At 36.2% G+C, this 20046-nt stretch overlaps 1 protein-coding gene across 1 annotated transcript in view; it reads left to right on the top strand.

The window, feature by feature from the left end:
- TRDN (triadin) overlaps positions 1–20046 on the top strand; it is a 106972-nt gene that overhangs the window by 21337 nt on the left and 65589 nt on the right. The window contains exons 2-3 of the mRNA XM_032103878.1: positions 9171–9380; positions 15429–15476. Coding sequence (XP_031959769.1) covers positions 9171–9380; positions 15429–15476 — 258 coding nt within the window. The remainder of the gene's footprint in view (positions 1–9170; positions 9381–15428; positions 15477–20046) is intronic.

Raw genomic sequence — 20046 nt, 5'->3', positions numbered from 1 at the left:
ACACAGGAAAAAAATCCCACAGAGCAGAAGGTTAAAGTTCATATCAGCCTAGAGTTCTTTATAAGCAATTTTGGAGTGAAGACATTTTTACACTTCCTTGCTAAGTTATGAGACAAGATTTCTTCTGCTTGATTTGAAGTGTCAACCAGTGCTCTACTAGAATATGAAATTCAAACATGTAAGGGAACATGAAAATTCAGCTCCAAATCTCTGAAGTTCAACTTTTCAAGTGATTTGGGGTTCATCTCACATGAACTTTCAGTGGGATGTGGGCACCTAAATCCTTCAGATATCTGCTGACCTAACCAGGCCCTCTGAAGCCAAAGGTTAGAAGTATATCAGCTGAGAGGGAGTTAACTTATTTTACTGCTGGCTGTATTTTAAAGCACAGTGTAATTTAGGTCTGGCTGAAACTGGTTTTCACTTCCCCTCCTTGAAGTTCTCAGATTGCTTCAAGACATCTGTACAAATAGGTAGATTCTTCATATGTAATTTATCTAATTCTACATTTCATACCTTGGCCTATTCCAGAGCAAGCAATAGCTATTATTAATATTTCTTCAACAGGACTCAGTGATGCATTCCTGAAAAAGCAATTTTCTTTTCCACAGGGGAAATCTGATTGGAGCAAAGAGACCATACACTTGTTTCTTTTCAAAATCTTCTGATGATCTTTTTATCAGTTACACTGGTTGCTAGAGCAAATTGATTTTCCCAGCTGTGCTTCCCAGACTTTCTTCCCTACTACCCCATTCCATTCTCTGAGATTTTCTAGACAAACCATCCCCAATTGCTACTGCTTGAATTTCTCTCCTTGATCAGGAGGGAAGCAAAGTCCAGGTTGCCCTCAGGGGATTCTGACTCCTTTTGTACAGCAAAGGTCCAAATCCATCATTTGACTCTGCATGGCAAGGAGTTAACCACGTATGCCAACTTCTTACATGAGGTACAACCAATCTTTTCTATACACAAAAGTGTTTCTAAGGCAATCTTTGTAGCTGTCCACAGGAAAAAAAATCAGATACATGTGTTCAAATTATTTTAGCAGGTGAAAAATGAAGATTTGAAAGTATCTTGTCTTTTTCAGCAGCTACTGGTTGAAGAAAAAGTTTTAAGTTCAAGCATTAAATGCTTAGACTCTACCCTGCCAATATACTTGCTCAGCATTCAGGGATATGAAATAAAGAAAATTCCTGAGTCAGAGATTGTATCTTCATATTGAAAAGTCTTTTTCCTTACTGGTAGTTGCCCAGTCGCTCCTGCAACCTGGCCGTACATCACCGGAAAGTAATTTTCTTATCATACAGCTATGGAAGTTTCTAATTGATATTACTTAAACTATTTTCTTCAGAGATATTTTACCTTTTTTCCACAGAGCACATGGTAGTACCATATTGTATCTGTACTAGGTTTGCATGGAAATATTTTGGTAGTGGGGGAGGTTACAGGGGTGGTTCCTGAGCAAAGCTGCCAGAAGCTTCCCCCATGTTTGACAGAGGCGATATCTGATGGCCCCAAGATGGACCCATCACTGGAAAAGGCTGATTCCGTCATGATGAGAGTAGCACATCTGAGATAAAATATTTAGAAAGGGGAGAAATAAAAAAACCTTCAACCCGAGAGAGGAGAGAGAACAAGTGAGGGGAACAGCTCTGCAGAGCTCAAGATCAGTGAAGGAGAAGGTGCTCCAGACACCTGCAGCCTATGGTGCAGCCCATGGCTGGCTCCCTTCAGTCCTACAGAGGAGCAGATATTCACCTGCAGCCCCTGGAGGACTCCACAGCAGAGAAGTTGAGTGCACACAGGAGGCTGTGACCCCATGGGAAGCCCACGCAGGAAGGGGCTCCTGGCAGTAATTTGACTCTCTGGGGAATCAATGCTAGAGCAGCCTTTTCCTGAAGGACTGCACCCCACAGAAGGGACCCACATTGGAGCAGTTTGTGAAGAACTACAGCCACGGGAAGGCCTCTAGTTAGATAAGTTCATGGAGGACTGTGTCCTATGGGAGAGTCTCTGTGCTGGAGCAGGGGAAGAGTGTGAGGAGTCCTCCCCCTGAGGAAAAAATGCGGCAGATACAGCATGTAATGAACTAACTGCAACCCCCATTCCCTGTACCCCTGCACTGCTCCAGGGAGGAGACAGAAAAAATTTGAAGTGAATTTAAGACAGGGATTGAAAGATTTAGATTCTATTTCTAATTACCTGTTCTGATTGATCCAGCTAATTTCCCTAAGTCCAGTCTGTTTTGCCTATGATGGTAAATGGTGCCTGATTTCTCCCTGTTCTTATCTCAACCACAAGCATTTTATTATATATTCTCTCCCCTGTCCAGGCAAGGAGAGGAGTAATACAGCTTTGGTGAACACCTGGCATCCAGCCAGGGTCAACCCACCACAGTACCCTAAGAAACCTCAATTATTGCAATCCCAAAATACATATCATATGTGTCATGGGTTAGCAAAGCTACAACATGTTAACATACAGCATTAATAGTTTCTAGATTTCACCCTGTAGTATTTAGAAGTAGTAGTGCTATTAGTATTAGTTACTAATCCTGTATGAAGTACACAGTTTCTTTGGACTAATAATGAAATGGCTTGACAGAAAGTATCTTTTCTTCTAAAAGCTGCTTATTGAAATCGATGAAACGAAAAGATTGGTGTACATAATTTCTTGGACAATGAATAAAAAGATTAATACTATCTACTTCTTTAAATTATCAGATGTTCTGTATTGATCAAAAATAAAACCAATACAGATATAATAACAGAAAAGGAAATTAAAAAAGTACACAGCACCAACCACCATAATAATTATAAGTGCCTTTTCTGAATCCAATCATTCAGCTAATTTTCATACACCATCCGCTCCATATTCCATAGTCTCTATTCTATGTCTTTTGTCACATAGAATTAGTTTCTGCATAATCTCTAGCCCTGTTTTCCACATTTCATAAAGAATATTACATTTTTATAACTATCAGTCACCAATAAAACTGCATATGTTCTCTCATATGCAGTCCCAGGTGCAGCTTTCTAAGCCTCTAGTCTTCAGAAAGACTACCTTAAAGTCTGAGAAGTTTGTGAATATACACATGATACGTGTTGAGAGGTTTTTCTCTTTGCACTTTAATTATATAAACAGTAAAGCAACACTTCAGTACATTGTGTGATGAATTTAAAAGTGTGTAAATTTTGGTATCAGTTGTGAAACTCCATTTATTTATTTTTTCCGTTTAGTTATTCCAGTGGCATTCATTCATTCATATGTACGGGGATATAATTCGATACAAAAGAGAAGAAATTGCTGAATGTCAGTCATCTCAAGAGAAGATTTATGCTGCATCTCTAAATAAAGTGGCTTTTCTTAAAATTGTCACATTTCTGCTCAAAAGCTTGCAGAAGCTTCTTGTAGAAGACCTACACTAGGTGCCCACCACACATTTTTTGAGCTGTACTGTAGATCCTTGTCCTACTCACAGTCTGTTGCAGATAACAGTGAGAGAGACGAGCTTTCAAAGATAAGCTGAATTTGCCTGTGTAAGTTGTCTTTCCCTGTTCTATCTCCTTCTCTGTGTTAGAGAGAGTCTTGCCTGTATGTTTCCATGTATGTCCAATAGAAATCCTGATCCATGGTAGTGGATCTAGCTAAGTTTCTAACTTACTGAAGTTTACCAGGTCTAAAGTTCTTCCACAGAAAATGGTTTTATATCCACTGTAATTGCACATTTTAGCAGTATTTGGAGAAGACTAAAAGGTTTTGATGAGCTGCAGTGATCTTGCTTTTTCTCCTCTGAAATATTCCGCCCTCTGTTGCTTGTTGTCCTGTATCTGCATTTTTGGCGCCTGGTGCTAGCCGGATAAGATGATAAAGGCTCTCTGTTCAGTGCATACGGTGGGTCCTGAGGGTCCTTCTCTCTTTTCAGCATTTTTTTTCACATAAATATGTAAACAAGACAAATACATGAAAAAAGTCATTAGGTCACTTCAGGAAAAAATATTATTAATAATATTTTATTCTAAGATACTAATTATTAACCATGTAATTAATTCTGTCTTTTCCTTTCTGTTCGTATAAGCCAAGGGAGACCCTTGCAGACATTAAAACAGGAGGATGTCATAAGTAAGGCATAAGTATCACCTGAGCAACAAGTGTAGGTGTAATCCTTTCTTTTGGTAGAAATCATTTTCCCCACATGGGGAAAGAATTACTATTGTGATGCCTGCGGGTCTGTGGACTCACTAACGGTGATGTGCTGAGCTTGAAAAACATGCAGCAGATTATCTTATATCCACTGCCCAATTCTTCACTGAAGGGTTCTAATCCCTTGTCCTCTTCTCCCTGAGGTACCCTCCTTACTGTAGGCTGAGACTCCTGCCTGCCTCGTTGCAACAGTGGTGGATTGATAAGGTCACCAGGTTAAAGCCCAAGGCTTGAGCTGGTGCTTAACATACACTGTCGATTTACACAGCCATTTTTTTCTCTTTTCTGCTTCCTTAATTAGTATTTAAATATTCCAAGGGAAGTGGAATAGGTCAAACAGGAGCCATTAACGACCTGAATCCAGAATACTCTATAGCCTACTTATTGGAGTGCTCATCTGGGGAGTAGAACAGACAAGTCAAAATCTGCCAGCTCTTTCATTTAGAGCAGACTGTGCTGAGGTTTCTCACATCCCAACTGCATTGCCCTAGCAACAATATTATTATTTAAAAGTGAACAACCCCTTTTTTTAGTATCATGACTAGCCCTCTGCTTTTAATATGCCTAGCCATAAAAAGGCATTGCACATTAAATATTTTACCTAATTTTTTTGTCCTATTGGCAGAATAAGGTTGTTATACATAAAATAGTTATGAAGTAACATAAATACAGAAAATTACTCTTTTAAACCTGAATGAGTCTGAATGGAATAGGTTTATTTATTGGCTTTGGAGGCTTTGTTTTGTTTTGTTTCATTTTTCTACCAGAGTAGTAGAAGGTATAGCAGTTGAAATGTAAAATCAAGTATCCATCCTTAACCATGGACTCCTATGCTTATTAAGCCTTAAGGAGATTATGCCTCAGCCCACAAATATGAAGAGTATTTTACTGAAGCTGCCAGGACTACAAGCTCACTTTGGACTCTGAAAGTTACACGGTGTTCTCCTCAAAGTTGTCACCAATTGTCAAGGTTTATTTATGCTTACGAGACCTTATGGGTCTTCAGACTGTATTCTAAGTGACAACTCTGAAACCAGAGAAATAGTAAGAATCTCAGAGTTTTAGCTGTTTAGAATTTAGCAAATCAATCTGTTGATGTAAAGGTGACATTTGTGACCTGTCGGGGTAGTCCCATGTGCATGAGAAATTGTGATGTGCAGTCAGAGGTATATATCCCTGAAGTAATCTTTTTATAGAAATGTATATATAACTTTTTAAAGTTCCTATCCTCATTGAAAATCAATAGCAATCACAACCCAAAGTACCAAGAGGCTCTAGCAGACATGTGGCAGTGGATTAAAATTGGATGGCTGAAATTGTAGCAGCCTTCAGCTGCACCTTCCACTCCTGTGATGGATGTTGTCTCTCCCAAAGCAGGGACAACTGATCCACTCATGAATCTCCTGATCTACTGCAGTGCTCATCAAAAGGAAACTTACTTGGATTCAGACTGGCTGTAATATGGACGCTGAAATTTGTCTTGAGAGAGAAAATGTTTATTATATGCATGGAAAGAATACCTAGAAAAATTCAGCAATCTGATTTTAACCTGCTACTGAATGACCTCTGCTAATTGTAAATGTAGAACTCAATAGGCTCCATTGGGTGATTTCAAAACAACAAAAATTCCTGTCTTTCTCATTCCTCTACTGGGCACCTGAAGCCACACTGACCTCTTGGGCAGGAGCTCTGCCTAACTTTGGCACTTTTCTGAGAAAAGAAGAATCATTCCTGGCTGAAGTGATGGAAACATGGTATCTACATCCCCTTTTTCTCTGTTGTCTAGCTCTGTAAATATCATCACTGACAGTTTGGGGAGAAAGTTAGCACTGGTAGGAGATGCACAAGAATGAACAGAGCACCTAGACATCCTGAAGCAAGAAACAGGCAGAGAAAAGCATGAGGATAACACCTTGGGTACTACAACAATAGAATGCTTGTAGAGAGAGGGCAATCATTTATTTCCTCTTCTTTTTGAAGTCATGAAATGATAGTGGTATCAATATACAATCCACCCTACATGAGATTATGTAGCAGCAAACAACGTCTTTCTCAGGAGTCTTCAGATAAAATCCTCCAGCCAATTTTGTTAATATAGGTATCTAGGGACAGAAAAATCTAATTTCTATTTGCTTTAGGACATTCCACCTGGTTGTTTTTTTTTTAGGCAGTTCCATCATTACTGTCCTGCAGATTTTGCCTGACAGTCCCGTGAGGATGTCTTTGATAATGTAAAGCATTTAAAACAACACTGGAGATCTTTCTTAGGCCCCTGAATCACACTGCAAGCACCTGTATCAGGAACCTCCAGCAGTATAACAGTATATTCCTAGCTTGACTTCCAGTCAAATTTGAATCAATAGCTGTTCACTCACACTTTAATGAATGCAATGACAGTGATTTTATTGTATAATATCCTGAGTTTTTAAGGGGAAATCTGACTTGACTACATCAACAGCCAAAATCTTGCCATAGATCACCTAGCATACTTGAGCTTTGTCTCTGTAGCATTGCTCTGATAAGTCATTGGTTACTATTTCCTTCACCAAAGACACATGGTGGTCTGAGTATGAAAAGTTAGGTGTACTAAATAGGAAGGAACTATTTTTACATAGCAACAGACCTAGAGGAATGATCCTTTGACTGGCAAGTATAAGTCTGTATCTGTATACTCACACAGAGCTTTAATTGCTTGTATTATAACTGCAAATATCTGCCACTAGGATGTCCTTGAAGACATGCTGTGGTACTAATCAGATTTGTCAAGATGAGACAGTACCATTCTATTCTGTCTTACACATCATAAACTCTGACTGATATCCCCAAGAGGAAAAAATGCATAATATGTCATTTATGACCTGGTACATGCACAAATTACTTGTATCCTGTATGCAGTAGGATAACAAAATGCTATTGATTTTGAATTTGACTTAGGAAGCTGATCTTTATTGTTAGCTGTCACTTGGCAGATTTTTCTTCCTGCTGTGAAATGTTTGATCTAAAATTTTTTTGTTTGGATAAATGGAAACAGTGATGGTTTTATAACATTTTTTGAAAATTGTATATGTTCTATCCTAGGGGATAGACATTATTTATAAGGAGAATAAATATTCTATAAATAATACTAAATTTCAAATAAGTAACAAAACCCATATAATATGCCAATCTTCTTTTGCTCTTACAACACTGCTGTGTAACAGAGTAGTTTTCCAGGACTTGAATCAAGGCTCTGATCAGCACCAGGATCCTTGTGCAGAAGCAAACTTAAAAGGCAAAGCTAAGGGAACTACATATTAATACAATGCACTTCATAATAAAATAAAAGAATTCTAGAACAGATTGGGGTATGAATTTGAAAACTCAACAGATATGACAGAATAAGATTAGGGAACATATTCCACCAAAATTGTCCTTCTCAATTCTATATGATTTTGTCAGATACATAAAGGGCCATTTCAGTATCACTCTAGGATATTGTGTTAACATTCTACAAAAAAGGAACAAAACTAGTATTCATTAGCATAAGGACTGGAAGATTTGTTTGGGTAAAATAGGAACAGAAAAATATATGTATGTATAGGTAATATTAAGGATCTTATAATTTCTTCTTTTATTTCTTTAAGAATATAAATGTTGTGATTCTCAAAGAGAGTCTAAATACGTGATGTGATGGCAAAGGTTGAAAAGTCTTCAACAGCCTGTACCTTAGCTCCAGCCATAGTTTCTGAGTGTCTATTTGTCATTTTCCATGTCAAAAGTGAAATTAAATCTGCTTACTTTAGAGCAACTCTGTCACAGAAAATATCAGTTTTACAGGTTGTATCAATTGTGACAGAAGATAAGCGAAAAGCAAAGATCTGTGCAAACCAGGTGTCACCTGATTCCTTGAAATTTTAGATGTCTGTGTGGGCAAGGGTCCCTTAAATCACTGAAATTAATTTAGGAAAGTTGGTTTCAACAACCAGACCAAAACCACATGTAATATATCTTTGAATATTTTAACTGTAGCATACAAGTAGATGTTGTAAACTAAGTGGAGATACTGTGGCCTTCTAATAGTTTGAACTGTGCTGTTAGGAATACTTTTACCATTGTTATTGTATATAATGGAAAATAAAAAATACCTTCCTAGGTTGTTTAGGTTATAAAGTGTCTTTTATGAAGAAGGTTAATTTGAGACTTTTCAAATATGGTTAGGTTTCAGTTACCACTGTTTTGGTTTGTGTCCAAAATTAGCATTTTTAATACCTCAGGAAGAAGCAGGTTAAGTCACTATTGTTACTGTCCATTACACAGTTAATGTGTGTCAGCTGCTCACTTAGCTAAGTAGCACTCACCTTCCTACCAGCTTTTTAGTACCAAACCTATGCTTTCTGGAATCAAGTCTGCTTTGTCATTTTAACTCTTGTTTCTTAGGCAACTTTTTCATTAAGTGAAAAATTCCACAAACAAAGGTATTTAAAAATCAGCTACGATCTTATTTACAACTTTTAAGGTTCCTGAACATGGAAATCATTTGTGTTTCTGTTAGATGAAATGAAGTGTATATATTTCTATTGCTACTGATACATGTCCTTGACAGCAGAATTCCAGCCAAACCTCAAGTGGCGTAGATGCATTAGCTCCATTAAAGTCAATGGAAGTTCACTTAATCACATCACCTGAGAATCTGGCCTACGGCCCGTAACAAGACAATCCTTTGGAGGGTAATAATGTTTTATGCTTTCATCAATCACTCTCCTAGGCCTGTAGCTATTTGTGGCAAACTAAAAAATGTCATATTATAATCAAAAAGGCTGGTTGTGACTATTTCTTCCAGAAAGTTCAAGAACCTTTTTTTAGTAATACAACATTTATATTTATTTTAAACATACTGACTACAAAACAATTTCAAAACAGCATTCATGTTCTTGGTTCTAAGCTCCAAGTTGTTACACTGTTTTCCTCTGTTTTGTCTGTTTGTATAGGACACATGTCTACAACCACGACAATAATAGACGGTAAGAACGGATCTGTTCCTTCGTCATCCATGAAAGTGGGCAAGAAATCAGTGACAGAAGACCTTGTGACTACGTTCAGCTCACCAGCAGCATGGCTTCTTGTTGTTGCGCTGATTGTTACCTGGTCAGCAGTAGCTATTGTAATGTTTGACTTGGTGGATTACAAAGCCTTAGCAGGTAAAATTCAGCATATTCTGTTTGACACCTTGTATACTCAAATTTAAAAAATTATTAAGCTGTGTCTATTATGTAATTATGCCTGTGTCTCACCTCCCTGGGGACAGTATAGGGTCTCTGCTGAGTTTACTAGGAGAAAAGATACTGTGAGAAATGTCAGAACATATTAGTTTACACTTCATATATCTTTATCATTTAAGTCTCTCCATTTTGCAGCCCATCCTCATCCTGCAGAATGAGTGTGTTGACAGTAACATAAAATGTATATGAGCATGTAAGGTCAGATTTCTGTTTTGCAGTTTCTATATAAATTTTTTTTCTAGAAAAATAAAATTAGTATTAATTCATATTTTCAGAAATATAAAGTCATTAATAGTTGCCTTGAATATTCTGATATCTGTTTACACATTTCAATGACCAAAAAATGCAGAAGAACATGCTAACCCTAAAACTGATCTTCAAAAACCATTAAGTGCAGAGGACCAGATTCTTAATATTAGCTAAGACGCACCCTTGCCTTCAATAAGGCAATAACTCTAGCCTAGTTTAAGACTTGGCTAGATAAATGAGCAAAACCAAGCTTTGGGGAACATAGTGATTACTGAGGGCACAGATGAAGTGGGTGGTACAAAGACGGTGATTCAGAAAAAAAAGGAGCAGGGAATAGGAAGGACTAGAATATTTATACCTTTTATCTGGCAATGATATACAATGAAAAATAAATTAACTGCTGTGTAAAGGGTATGTAGTGTTCAGCAAGCCTTCAGTAGTAAAACTTGTGAGGCAAACAGCCATTAACTATTGTAAAACATGTATGTGAAGCAGAAAACAAATTATTGTTTGTGGCTCCTTGTTTTTCTTAAATGAGAACTCCATCTCTAAAGATGGAGTCCATCTAAAGATGGAGTCACAATAATTAACTAAGAATTGAAATTCAGACTCCTTTTAATTCAAAAGAAATTGAGCTGATGTTTTGGAGTAGATTTCCTGGACTTTATTAGTTTACTGATAAATTCATAGATTTTTTTTTTTGTCCTGCTATATATCAATATTGACTTCAAGATTTACTTGGAAAGCTTTTGAAACATATATAGATCTTGAAAGAAACCAAGCAATCCTGGATCAATAGATGTCACAGAGCTTGAAGTGTGGAGCAAATGTACCACAAAACTTTCTTAAATATTTTTCTCATCTGTCTTTGTTTTCAGAAGGACATCACTGGAGTCCCAGGAAACCATAAAGTTATTTTTGAGAGATCCTTTCAAAATATGGATCAGGTTTAATTTGGACACGAAACATTTGATGCTACAACAAAAATACAAACTAAGAAAGAGAAACTATCATATTCAACTTTAGTTTCCCATACTAAATATTAATCAATCAATCAATCAACCAGTTAATCAAGTTCTTAACATGTTTTCAATGAACAGTCAAGAACCAGGGCATAATTCAGACTAAACTCTTAAACTAAGAAATTTCTGATCTAGCTGTCAGGTCACACATGCTCAATAAACAAGTCAGGGTAATGTTAAGCAATAAGAATCTGTATTTGCACTGGACTCTGAAGGAAACTTTCTAAGCAGATGGAATTCTGTTCATATTGTATTGGTTAAATGAGCTGAAATCTCGCAAATGTTGATGGAAACTGGCATTTTCAGACCAGGATATAGAAATAAAACAATGTAAAATTTAATCTGCAGGGTGAGTTTTATTTTGTGGAGGTCTCTGAGAGATGGTACTTTAGTATTTTGAGTCCATGAGTTTGTTTTTTTTCCTTCCCAGCAATATTCCTGTTCCTAAGTGATTAACTGAGCTGGCATTCAAATGAGGTCTCAATGGTCAAACATTAAGAGAAGGAACTGCTGTACTTCTTTAAACCAGGGTATATTAGACTTTTTTCTGTATTTACATAAATATAACAATATTTACACAGGTGTTATCATAACCCTTGGGTTTCAACTCCTGATTCCTACTGATTTTTTCAAGTTAAACCCATTGATCTATAAAAATTCCATGGAAATAGCTGAAGATTTCACATAAAATCACCTAGCTGATACAAGATATGATTTTCTGATTACTGATACAAGAATGATTTTCACTTTTGGACAGTTTGGCTCTTTTTCTCCAGTGAAAGTAATGCCTTCTTTTCATAGAGAAAGTAGAATTTTGAGCATATTTCTAAGTGATTCCTTAAATCTAAAACCTAGTAATTTTTTGTCTTGGGTTTGACATTGTTCTTTGAAAAACCAGACCTGCATAAAAAGAGTGAATAGTTATTTTCTGGGCTGTAAATTTAGTTTTGCAAGCATGATTAAAATTAATTTCCTAGTTTTCAAATGCAAATGAAAGATGCCAGTAAAATTATATTCAGCTGCATACTTCTTAAATCCATAAAATACAGAAAATTCGGTGTATCTTTCCTCAAATAACACTTGCCTTTCATAAGCCAGTGCATTCAATTTCTTTCCCATTTCTCTACCTGAAGTTCCATGAAGTTCAAGTTCAGAAAGTGTGCATAGCATGTGAATGAGGTGGGCTGAGAGAGCTGAACTCAGCCTAGAGGAGACGGGAGGGTGACCGAGGAGCAGCCTGCAGATTTTTGAAGGGCAGTTACAAAGCTGACAGAGGATTCTGATCTATGGGCACCCACCAGGGACTTTCACTATATTTCTGTGCCAGAAATGACCGCCTGCATAGCAGAGCTGTGGCAGTGACTGCACTGCACAGCAGTGACTGCAGCAGAAAGCAGAAGCAGGCTGACCTAGTAAAACAGCCTGAGAACTGTGTGGCTGAGGAATAGACATGGATTTGTTCCCCCTGATTACACTACAGAGCTGTTAACCTCTGGAAAATACAGGAAGTGCAATCCCCTAGGTTATGAGCTGCCCAGAGTACACAGAGATTCATGCAGCTCAGTAAAAACACTACACATGAGCTGAGTATTTTAAACTTGAACCTGAGAACTGTTTTCCTTCAATAACTAATGGTTTTATTCTTATCATCTGAAAGGCACATAATTCCAAAAGACATAAAGTATCAGTACACATATTTTAGCTGCTATGTATTCTTTTAACTTATCAGTATGAACTTCACACCACCTTCTGTGATTAGAGTGCCAACCCATGGATTTTGCTTCTTGATTACTATGGTTTCACATTCTTTTAGAAGTAAACTTCAAGTTAGTGAAATGTCGACAATTTATATAAGATGACATTTGCCCAATAACTATATGAAAAAGAAGTGTTTAGTTTCATCCTAAAGCAGATGCGGTAAATTAATTTTTTGCTGGCCCTCTTTATTCAGCATTATAGCTTACAGAACTGAGGGAGGCTGAGGGAGCAAAACTCTTAGGGTTTAGGTAAGTGAAGTTAGATTACATGAACTCAAGCTCCACTCATAGAACAATTTAAGATACAATTTTGTGTAATTTTACACATCCAGGACATGATGGCTGTAAATTCTGAAGTACTCTGTATTACTCAGGAGGTGCTGGTTATGATATAAAATATATCATAGCAGGAGGACCCCATGTCACAGGTTGCATGTGTAAAGCTTTGCCTCTTGGGTGTCAATTTGTTCAGAAGTTAGAACAGGGATCGAATCTGCAAATCAGCTTTTGCTTTAGCAGTGGATTTCGAGGAAAGCAGGAGACAAGAATTAGATCAGTGCTAAAACTTTCACCCCTGTTCTATCTACCCAGAAGGAGGAAATTAAATTTTGCAGTGTTGTGCTTTAGTGTATTATGCTCATTCCTTTGAGGAACGAAATGAAAGCTTGCGTTCCTATCATAACATATTGTACAACTATGAACATGACTGAAATATTTCTAACGTGGTATGAAGGTGACATGCATTACAAAAGCTTGAGAGAAGAAACTATAAATCTCATGCAGTACGTAGTGTGGATGAATATGGAATAAGTAGCATGCCACATTGAAGGATCTCACATATTTTCAATATTTTCAGAAATGAAGAAAAAATTAATTTCAGTTTTATGTCTGCTTTGCAACAGTTCATTACTACCATCCTTTGTGTTAGAAAACACACCTTTTTAATTGGCTTCATAATTCATGAATGTATTTCATGCATTTCTTGTACACATAACTGGATTATATATTTTAATTGGTAAATGCAACTCAATAATTTAAGATTATTTTAGTCCTAAAGATTGATTGCCCAGGAATCCATATTTGCTAATGGGCTAATAGAGCGTTCAAAATTCCCTGCCATCTCTGTGACCAATTACAGCTAATTAACACCACCCTAATTTCAGATCCAGAGTGTTCAATATTCAGAGTAAATTGACAGTGATTTAGCCAGTCACTTAAAGGCCAGACTAAATCAAACCTAATGAAACCTCACCAAATCTATGAAACCCAAAATTATCTACAAAATAATATAAGTGAAAATATAGAAAACACAGAGAAACATGCTTAGCAGAATGAGCTTGCTATTTTGTTTTCATAAGTGAAAAAAATAGAGAAAAAGAGTGGGCTCTTTGAGTGGGATCTTTGTGGAGGTAATGCCTTTAGGAATGGGGAGTTAAGAGGACATGAAGGCATGGAGCTCTCATCCAGTCAGATGCTTTCTTTAATTATTATTTTAATCTTTTTATGTTAATCCAAAACATCTGGCCAAATATTGTGGGGTCTCCCATACTAACTTCTGAATAACACAGTTTGAAGTCACCATTTCCCTGGCTGAACTTGTGGTCATTTCTGTCACTGTCATGCAGTCATGGATAGATTTTTCCTGGCCTTGGGTAGTATATAATAATTATAAGAAATACACATTTTTCCCCTGCAATGTCATCTCACTGTAGTCACCCTGTTAGGCTAATGCTCACTAGAAAGTTTTAAGAACTGCAAAAAGAAGAGTGTACTTATTTTTACTCCTTTGTTTTATGACAATATATCCGCCAGTGTTAAAACTGATAATACATTTGCATTTAGTCAGGAAAAAGAATTAACTTCTGGATTAGTTTAAATCATCAGCAAACTTAATGGAACAAATAATTTTTTCTCTTTTTCAAACATGCAAAGCCCTAAAAAAACCTCCTACCCTGGAATTTATCAAAACAGTGTTATAGTCTTCCGAAATACATTTTTTACTGTATTTTAAATGGCAATTCAAAGCATGATTAAACAGCTTATCTATTTCAAAGTTCTTAATGAAATTCTTAATTGAATTATATGAAACTTTAAGTAATGTACCTAAAACCTACAAAACATTTTTTCTCTCTTCCGTGATAAAATCCATTAAAGGGATTTGAACCCAATTCCAGTTTAAAGAAGGGCTGTTCAGATGACATCTGGTTTCCCATGTTTCAATCTGCAGCAGATCTCATATCTGATTTATAAACTCCTAGAAAATGAGTTTATACTGAAAAGAATGACAATCTATGAACTATTGCAGTATTGCAAGTGCTGCTTTCATCCCCAAAGGTCCAGCATATAAAAGATGATAAATTTTGATAGATCAAACTTTGGGAGGTCGTGAAGTTGAGAATATGAAATTTCAGAAACTGTCTCAATGAACAGGGAAGGATCTAAGAAGAGAATTCATACTTAAATGTGTTTCATGAGACACAAAACACAAAGCGAATTTCCAGTGCATAATGATACCTGTGAAATTTCTAATTTTAAACAAACAAATCAAACCAATAATTCATTTCAGTAACAATTGCAGTGATGCAATTCTTTGGTTATTTGCTGTTGAAGAAATTGAAGTAACTCAACTAGAATCACCTATATATCCTTTTCAGCAATAGAATTTTTTTGTGACTTGTGAAAATACTGTGCTTTATTTGACCACGTTTTTACATTGCTGTGATTCATACTGTGTTATCTCACACCTATAGCATATTGTTTCTCTTTTTAATGAACTCCAATTTCTGCTTCATAACAGCAGCCCCACAGAGATTAAACTCCTCACTTCACTCCTTAAGTGCTTCCTTTAGCCAAGAGACAGATGGGAATGTTCATTATTGCTAATGATGTTTCTTCCTTTTTTTTACTGGCCTTTCTGGGGTTCATTCCGTTGCCATCAGGTATAGCCACCTATTCACAACATTGTGATGATCCCTGTTTACCACCTGGTAAAGACCTTCTGCCTGCAGTGTTCTGAATACGTGTGTGGATGATAACAAAGCATGGGCATGAGCAGAGGCCAGGACACGGCTGCACTGCTTCTCAGCTAACCCCAACTCTGCCTAGCTGGGGCTTGCTACAGCCTACTTCTCATTTTCACATCATGCTTGAGATAGATCTGACAGCTAAGAGATGCCCCCAGCCAGGAGATTCCCAGGAATTGATGTCAAGCTGAGGTACTAATTTTACGCCTTAAACGCCCTTTAAAAATGCTGTTGTACATTTATTTATCAGCTTTTCAAGCTGAAGATCTGTGTTCTTAGTCAGAAAACTGAACCCATAGAATGAGAAAAAAATAAAGTTTCAAATTGTTTTAGATAAAATGCCTATGTGTTTCAGAAAACACCACCTAATGAGGGTCTGAACTATCAAATCAAAATGTTCCAGCTGATATCAAATCAAGTAATATAAACTACTAAAGCCCATCCTAAACATACACTCCTGTCGACATGTAGGGCTATATCAAATGGACCTGAAATTTTTTGATTACTTTGTGAGAGTTTGTGAATTTCTTTCTAAATTTTGGCAAGTGGATTCTAGTTATAACTGCTTCTTTATCCACTTTCAGGTGGGGTTTTCTCCATGAACTTGACCTCAATATAATTATCTAAGGCTGATATTAGAAAGAGACAGATGAAGGCTGAAGTCTTCATATTTACAATATACATACTTATAAAATGGAAATTACTGAGAAAGCTGACTTTACACTTTTTTGGACCGTTTTTATATGTAATATAATTAAAAATTAAATTTATATTTTTATACTAATAATTCAGTGATACCAACTAGAGTTTTACCTGTTTATGGCTTAGAGCTATAAGCTTGATAAAAACGTTAGTCTATGAAACAGAAAGGTAAGACCTAAGGACAGCTATGTTGATAAACTGGAATGTTAATAATAGGACACTTTAAGTGTATATTGAGTTTAATACCTTAGATGCTACTCTTCAAAGAATCATGGAGAAGAAAGAAAGAAACTTACAAATATATAAACTTTCAAATTAAAATATAGGTCTCTATATTCATAATATAATATTTTACTAGATTAGGATATGTTTTATTACCACAAGCTATTGTTAGGCTTTTGTATTTTATCAAACACAACAGAAATTCTCCATCTTCGTCAGCTGTACCTTGTCAGTATCAATGAAGTAGTTTATATCTCATAGATCAATCTTTGCACCAGATAATTACCATCATTTGTAACTTAATTGCATTCAATTCACTGGAGTCAAAATATGTAATTGATGAAAATCCAACAATTATTAGCTAATTTGCTGTGATCCATTAAAAAAAAGCCACCTTAACATAGGTTGGATTCTGAATATACATCTAACCATTTGACAAGCAAAAAAGATTGATTGGAAACTACATTTCTGGCAGAGTTATTAAGACTCTAATAATGACTGAAGTTATTTGCACAGATAAATCAATCAGTCACTTTTTGTTGTGCACTTCACAGGAATAAATGACACAGACTATTAAGCATAACCAAATTTGCTTGAGAGGCTACAGCAAATCATACGATGTGATTACTCAATTCTTTTTTGCAGAAACTACTGTTAAAGTACCCATTATGAGTCCTGATGAAAAAAAAGGGCTTTTTTGTTCAAAAAATACTTTGTTGCTTTACGAAAATTACCTTTGATCCCAAGAACATAGCTAATGCCAATTGCAGAATTTGAGAAGACTGTCATTGGCTGGTTTCAAGGAACTGTGTTAATTGTGAGTTATTAATTACCATTAAGGTGATAAATTTGATTTTAAAATCATTTGGAATTAAAATTGTGAGCCAGGGAGAATTCAGAAATTAAGAAATTAGTTGTTCAAAATTTTTGTTCTCGCATTTTTAATCAAATTACTCTTTCTGTAACAATAATGTTAGAGAGCTGCAAAGAATTGTTGCACTTGATGTCCTGCTTCAAATTACATAGGGAGTTTTTAGAAGTATTTAATACCTACAACACATCTGAAACTGTTTCTTGAATAATTATTTAAAAGATATTTGCATATGTTTAGTACAGAAAATCCAAACAAGCTTCCAGATATCTCTAACAGCTAACAAACATTCTCCAATCAAATTCAATTGAGTTCGCCTCAAGTTTTCTTTGAAAGGTGGTATACAAATTCCTTCAATTTGACTGGAATTCTTCCTCTGTCAGCTTTAACTCTTCCAAATTTCAGCATTTTCCAGAAGGTTCTGGAGTTCTGATGTTTCCACTGAAAACAAAACAACAAAACTGTTACTATTCTCATAGCAGTGAACATGCCAGCACAAGTAAAGATGAACTTTTACTGGTCTGAAAAACATCTCTTATGCTGTACCAAGTAATAAAAGACTATGACAAACACAATGTTCTAGCAAAGCATTTTTGTGGAATCAGTGCTGTTCTGGAATGTAAGTAATTTATCAAGGTGAATAGTTGTATTGACCTGGAATTAATTATGGATGCAGAGTTACAAATTTAAGTGCGTAGCCAAAGCGTACAATAACAAGAAGGATTTAAATCTGAAATAGCATCACAAGCAGGATCCATGTCACATACCTCAATAATATGAAAATAAGGTGACATGTCCACACTAACTTTTCAGACTTCATTTCTAGTCAATGGAAAGGAGTGGGCACCTTTGGAAATTAATTCATGTAACCCTAAAAGAGATTTCAGAGGAAAGCGAGACACTTGCCTTCTGAAGGTCACAATATGTCTTTCTGGACTGGCTTTTGAGGGAGTTTATAAACCATCAGGGATTCAGTACCTTTTCAGGTACATTTCCCTAAATAGGATAAGCTGAACTTAAGCTGTGATTAAATGTAGTTGCATAGTGTCAACAAAATTCTTCAATATTAGTTGTATGTTCATGTCTGAATTTAACCTCCTCAGTAACCATTTAGTTCCTTTCCCCTCCTTCAACAGACATTTAATAATTGCTTACTATTTTATCTAATTGGTTCAACCCCTATTTAAAAGTTTGGCAAAAGTTAGAAGTTCACTAGTCTGTGTCTGAGAAATACTCGGTACTGATAAAGGCTCTTTGCAGTTTAAATTCAAGATCCTGCTGCCACTATTTCCAGAGCAATTGATTTTATGTGATATATCAAATATTAATTATAGTTTAGATCAATTATATCAATCTATAATAATATTAATTATAGCTGTATATTAGTTACAAATTCCATATTACACACCATATGTTAGCAAAAGAAATGTATCGTGAGCTTACTTTTAAAATAATTGGTGTTCTAAGGTTGCCTAAGAATTGAGAAGATGAATATATTGACTACAAGATGATTGTAAAAAATCTTATCACACTGTTCCATTGCTGCACATCTCTAAATAAAAAAATATCAAGCTCAAACTTTTTTATGAAAATCTACATTCTTTCAGCTTCACTCTTGAAGCAAGATTATGCAAATCTTCTGGAAATTGTTGTCTTTCTTTGCATGTGTGTGAGGTAAATTGAAAGTTTCTCTGTACTTGTTTCTACAAGAATTGTGTCATTTCCTTTGTTTCTAGTGTATTTCGTTCTACTAGGGACCTCGTAGAACCTGGTGTTATCAAAGTTGTTGGGAGAACTGAAAACATGGATTTAATCAGTCATAATTGTCACTTCAGCATTACATGGTGTGGTGTTCTCAAGAATTCTAGGACACATCATTACTATTAGCAGTAGTTTTAAAAAATGTTGGAAATGCAACAGAAATTAAACAAAAGATCTGTGCTCAAGACATAATTTTCCAGGTCTGTGCCACTTGCATTAAACCTTAAGTGAGCTCACAGTACCTGTTTGAATACAAAACTTCATTTTGCAAATACCAGTCAAGTGTCCTCTACACAGCACCAAACTGATTTTTCTAAACTTTCTGTGTTAAACAGGATTTGCAACTTGGGCCTGTTAGCATAGGCATGACTGGAGAATTTTGCCTCTGGACACTTGTAATTTCTAATCGCTTTTCATAGTGTGGTATAAAGATATTATGAATTAAAAACCAGGATATGATGTTGAAGACTGATTCATCAGCAAAGATGGCTTGCCTTGGGGTGGTTGGAATAATTTCCTCTGCTCTTGATCTTGCACTTCTCTGAGCATTTCCTTTGCCTGCCCAGAGGGGACAGCTCTGCTGCCTGTGAAGCAGAAGCAGTTCTTGAACTGCTAGTTGATAGACCAGTGTATTAAAATAAATTGATACCAGTTCTTGTTTAGCTTACAGCTGTAGCCCCTGCAGCTGTAAAAGCCTGTGGCTGTAAAAGCAACTGAGCCCTCCCTAAGCAACCAGTGGGTAAAATGAGGGTGGATAGCCACAGTGAAAGTCGAGGCAGCTGTCCAAAGTTAAACCATCCCTGCTTGTGAATCAAAACCTTGATTATGCTAAGACACCTCTGGCCATTTTCATTCTATTAGTCTACTTCGACTCCTTAGCACCTCTAGATTAGAATAAAGGGCAAATGGCATCAGGGGTCAGGTCACAAACTTACTTTTTAAGAGCCTAAATATAGGTATTCATTCTCCTGGTTAATG

Source organism: Corvus moneduloides, chromosome 3 (assembly GCF_009650955.1).
Source record: "Corvus moneduloides isolate bCorMon1 chromosome 3, bCorMon1.pri, whole genome shotgun sequence".
NCBI lineage: Eukaryota > Metazoa > Chordata > Aves > Passeriformes > Corvidae > Corvus > Corvus moneduloides.
This window is presented reverse-complemented; position numbering and strand designations above follow the sequence as displayed.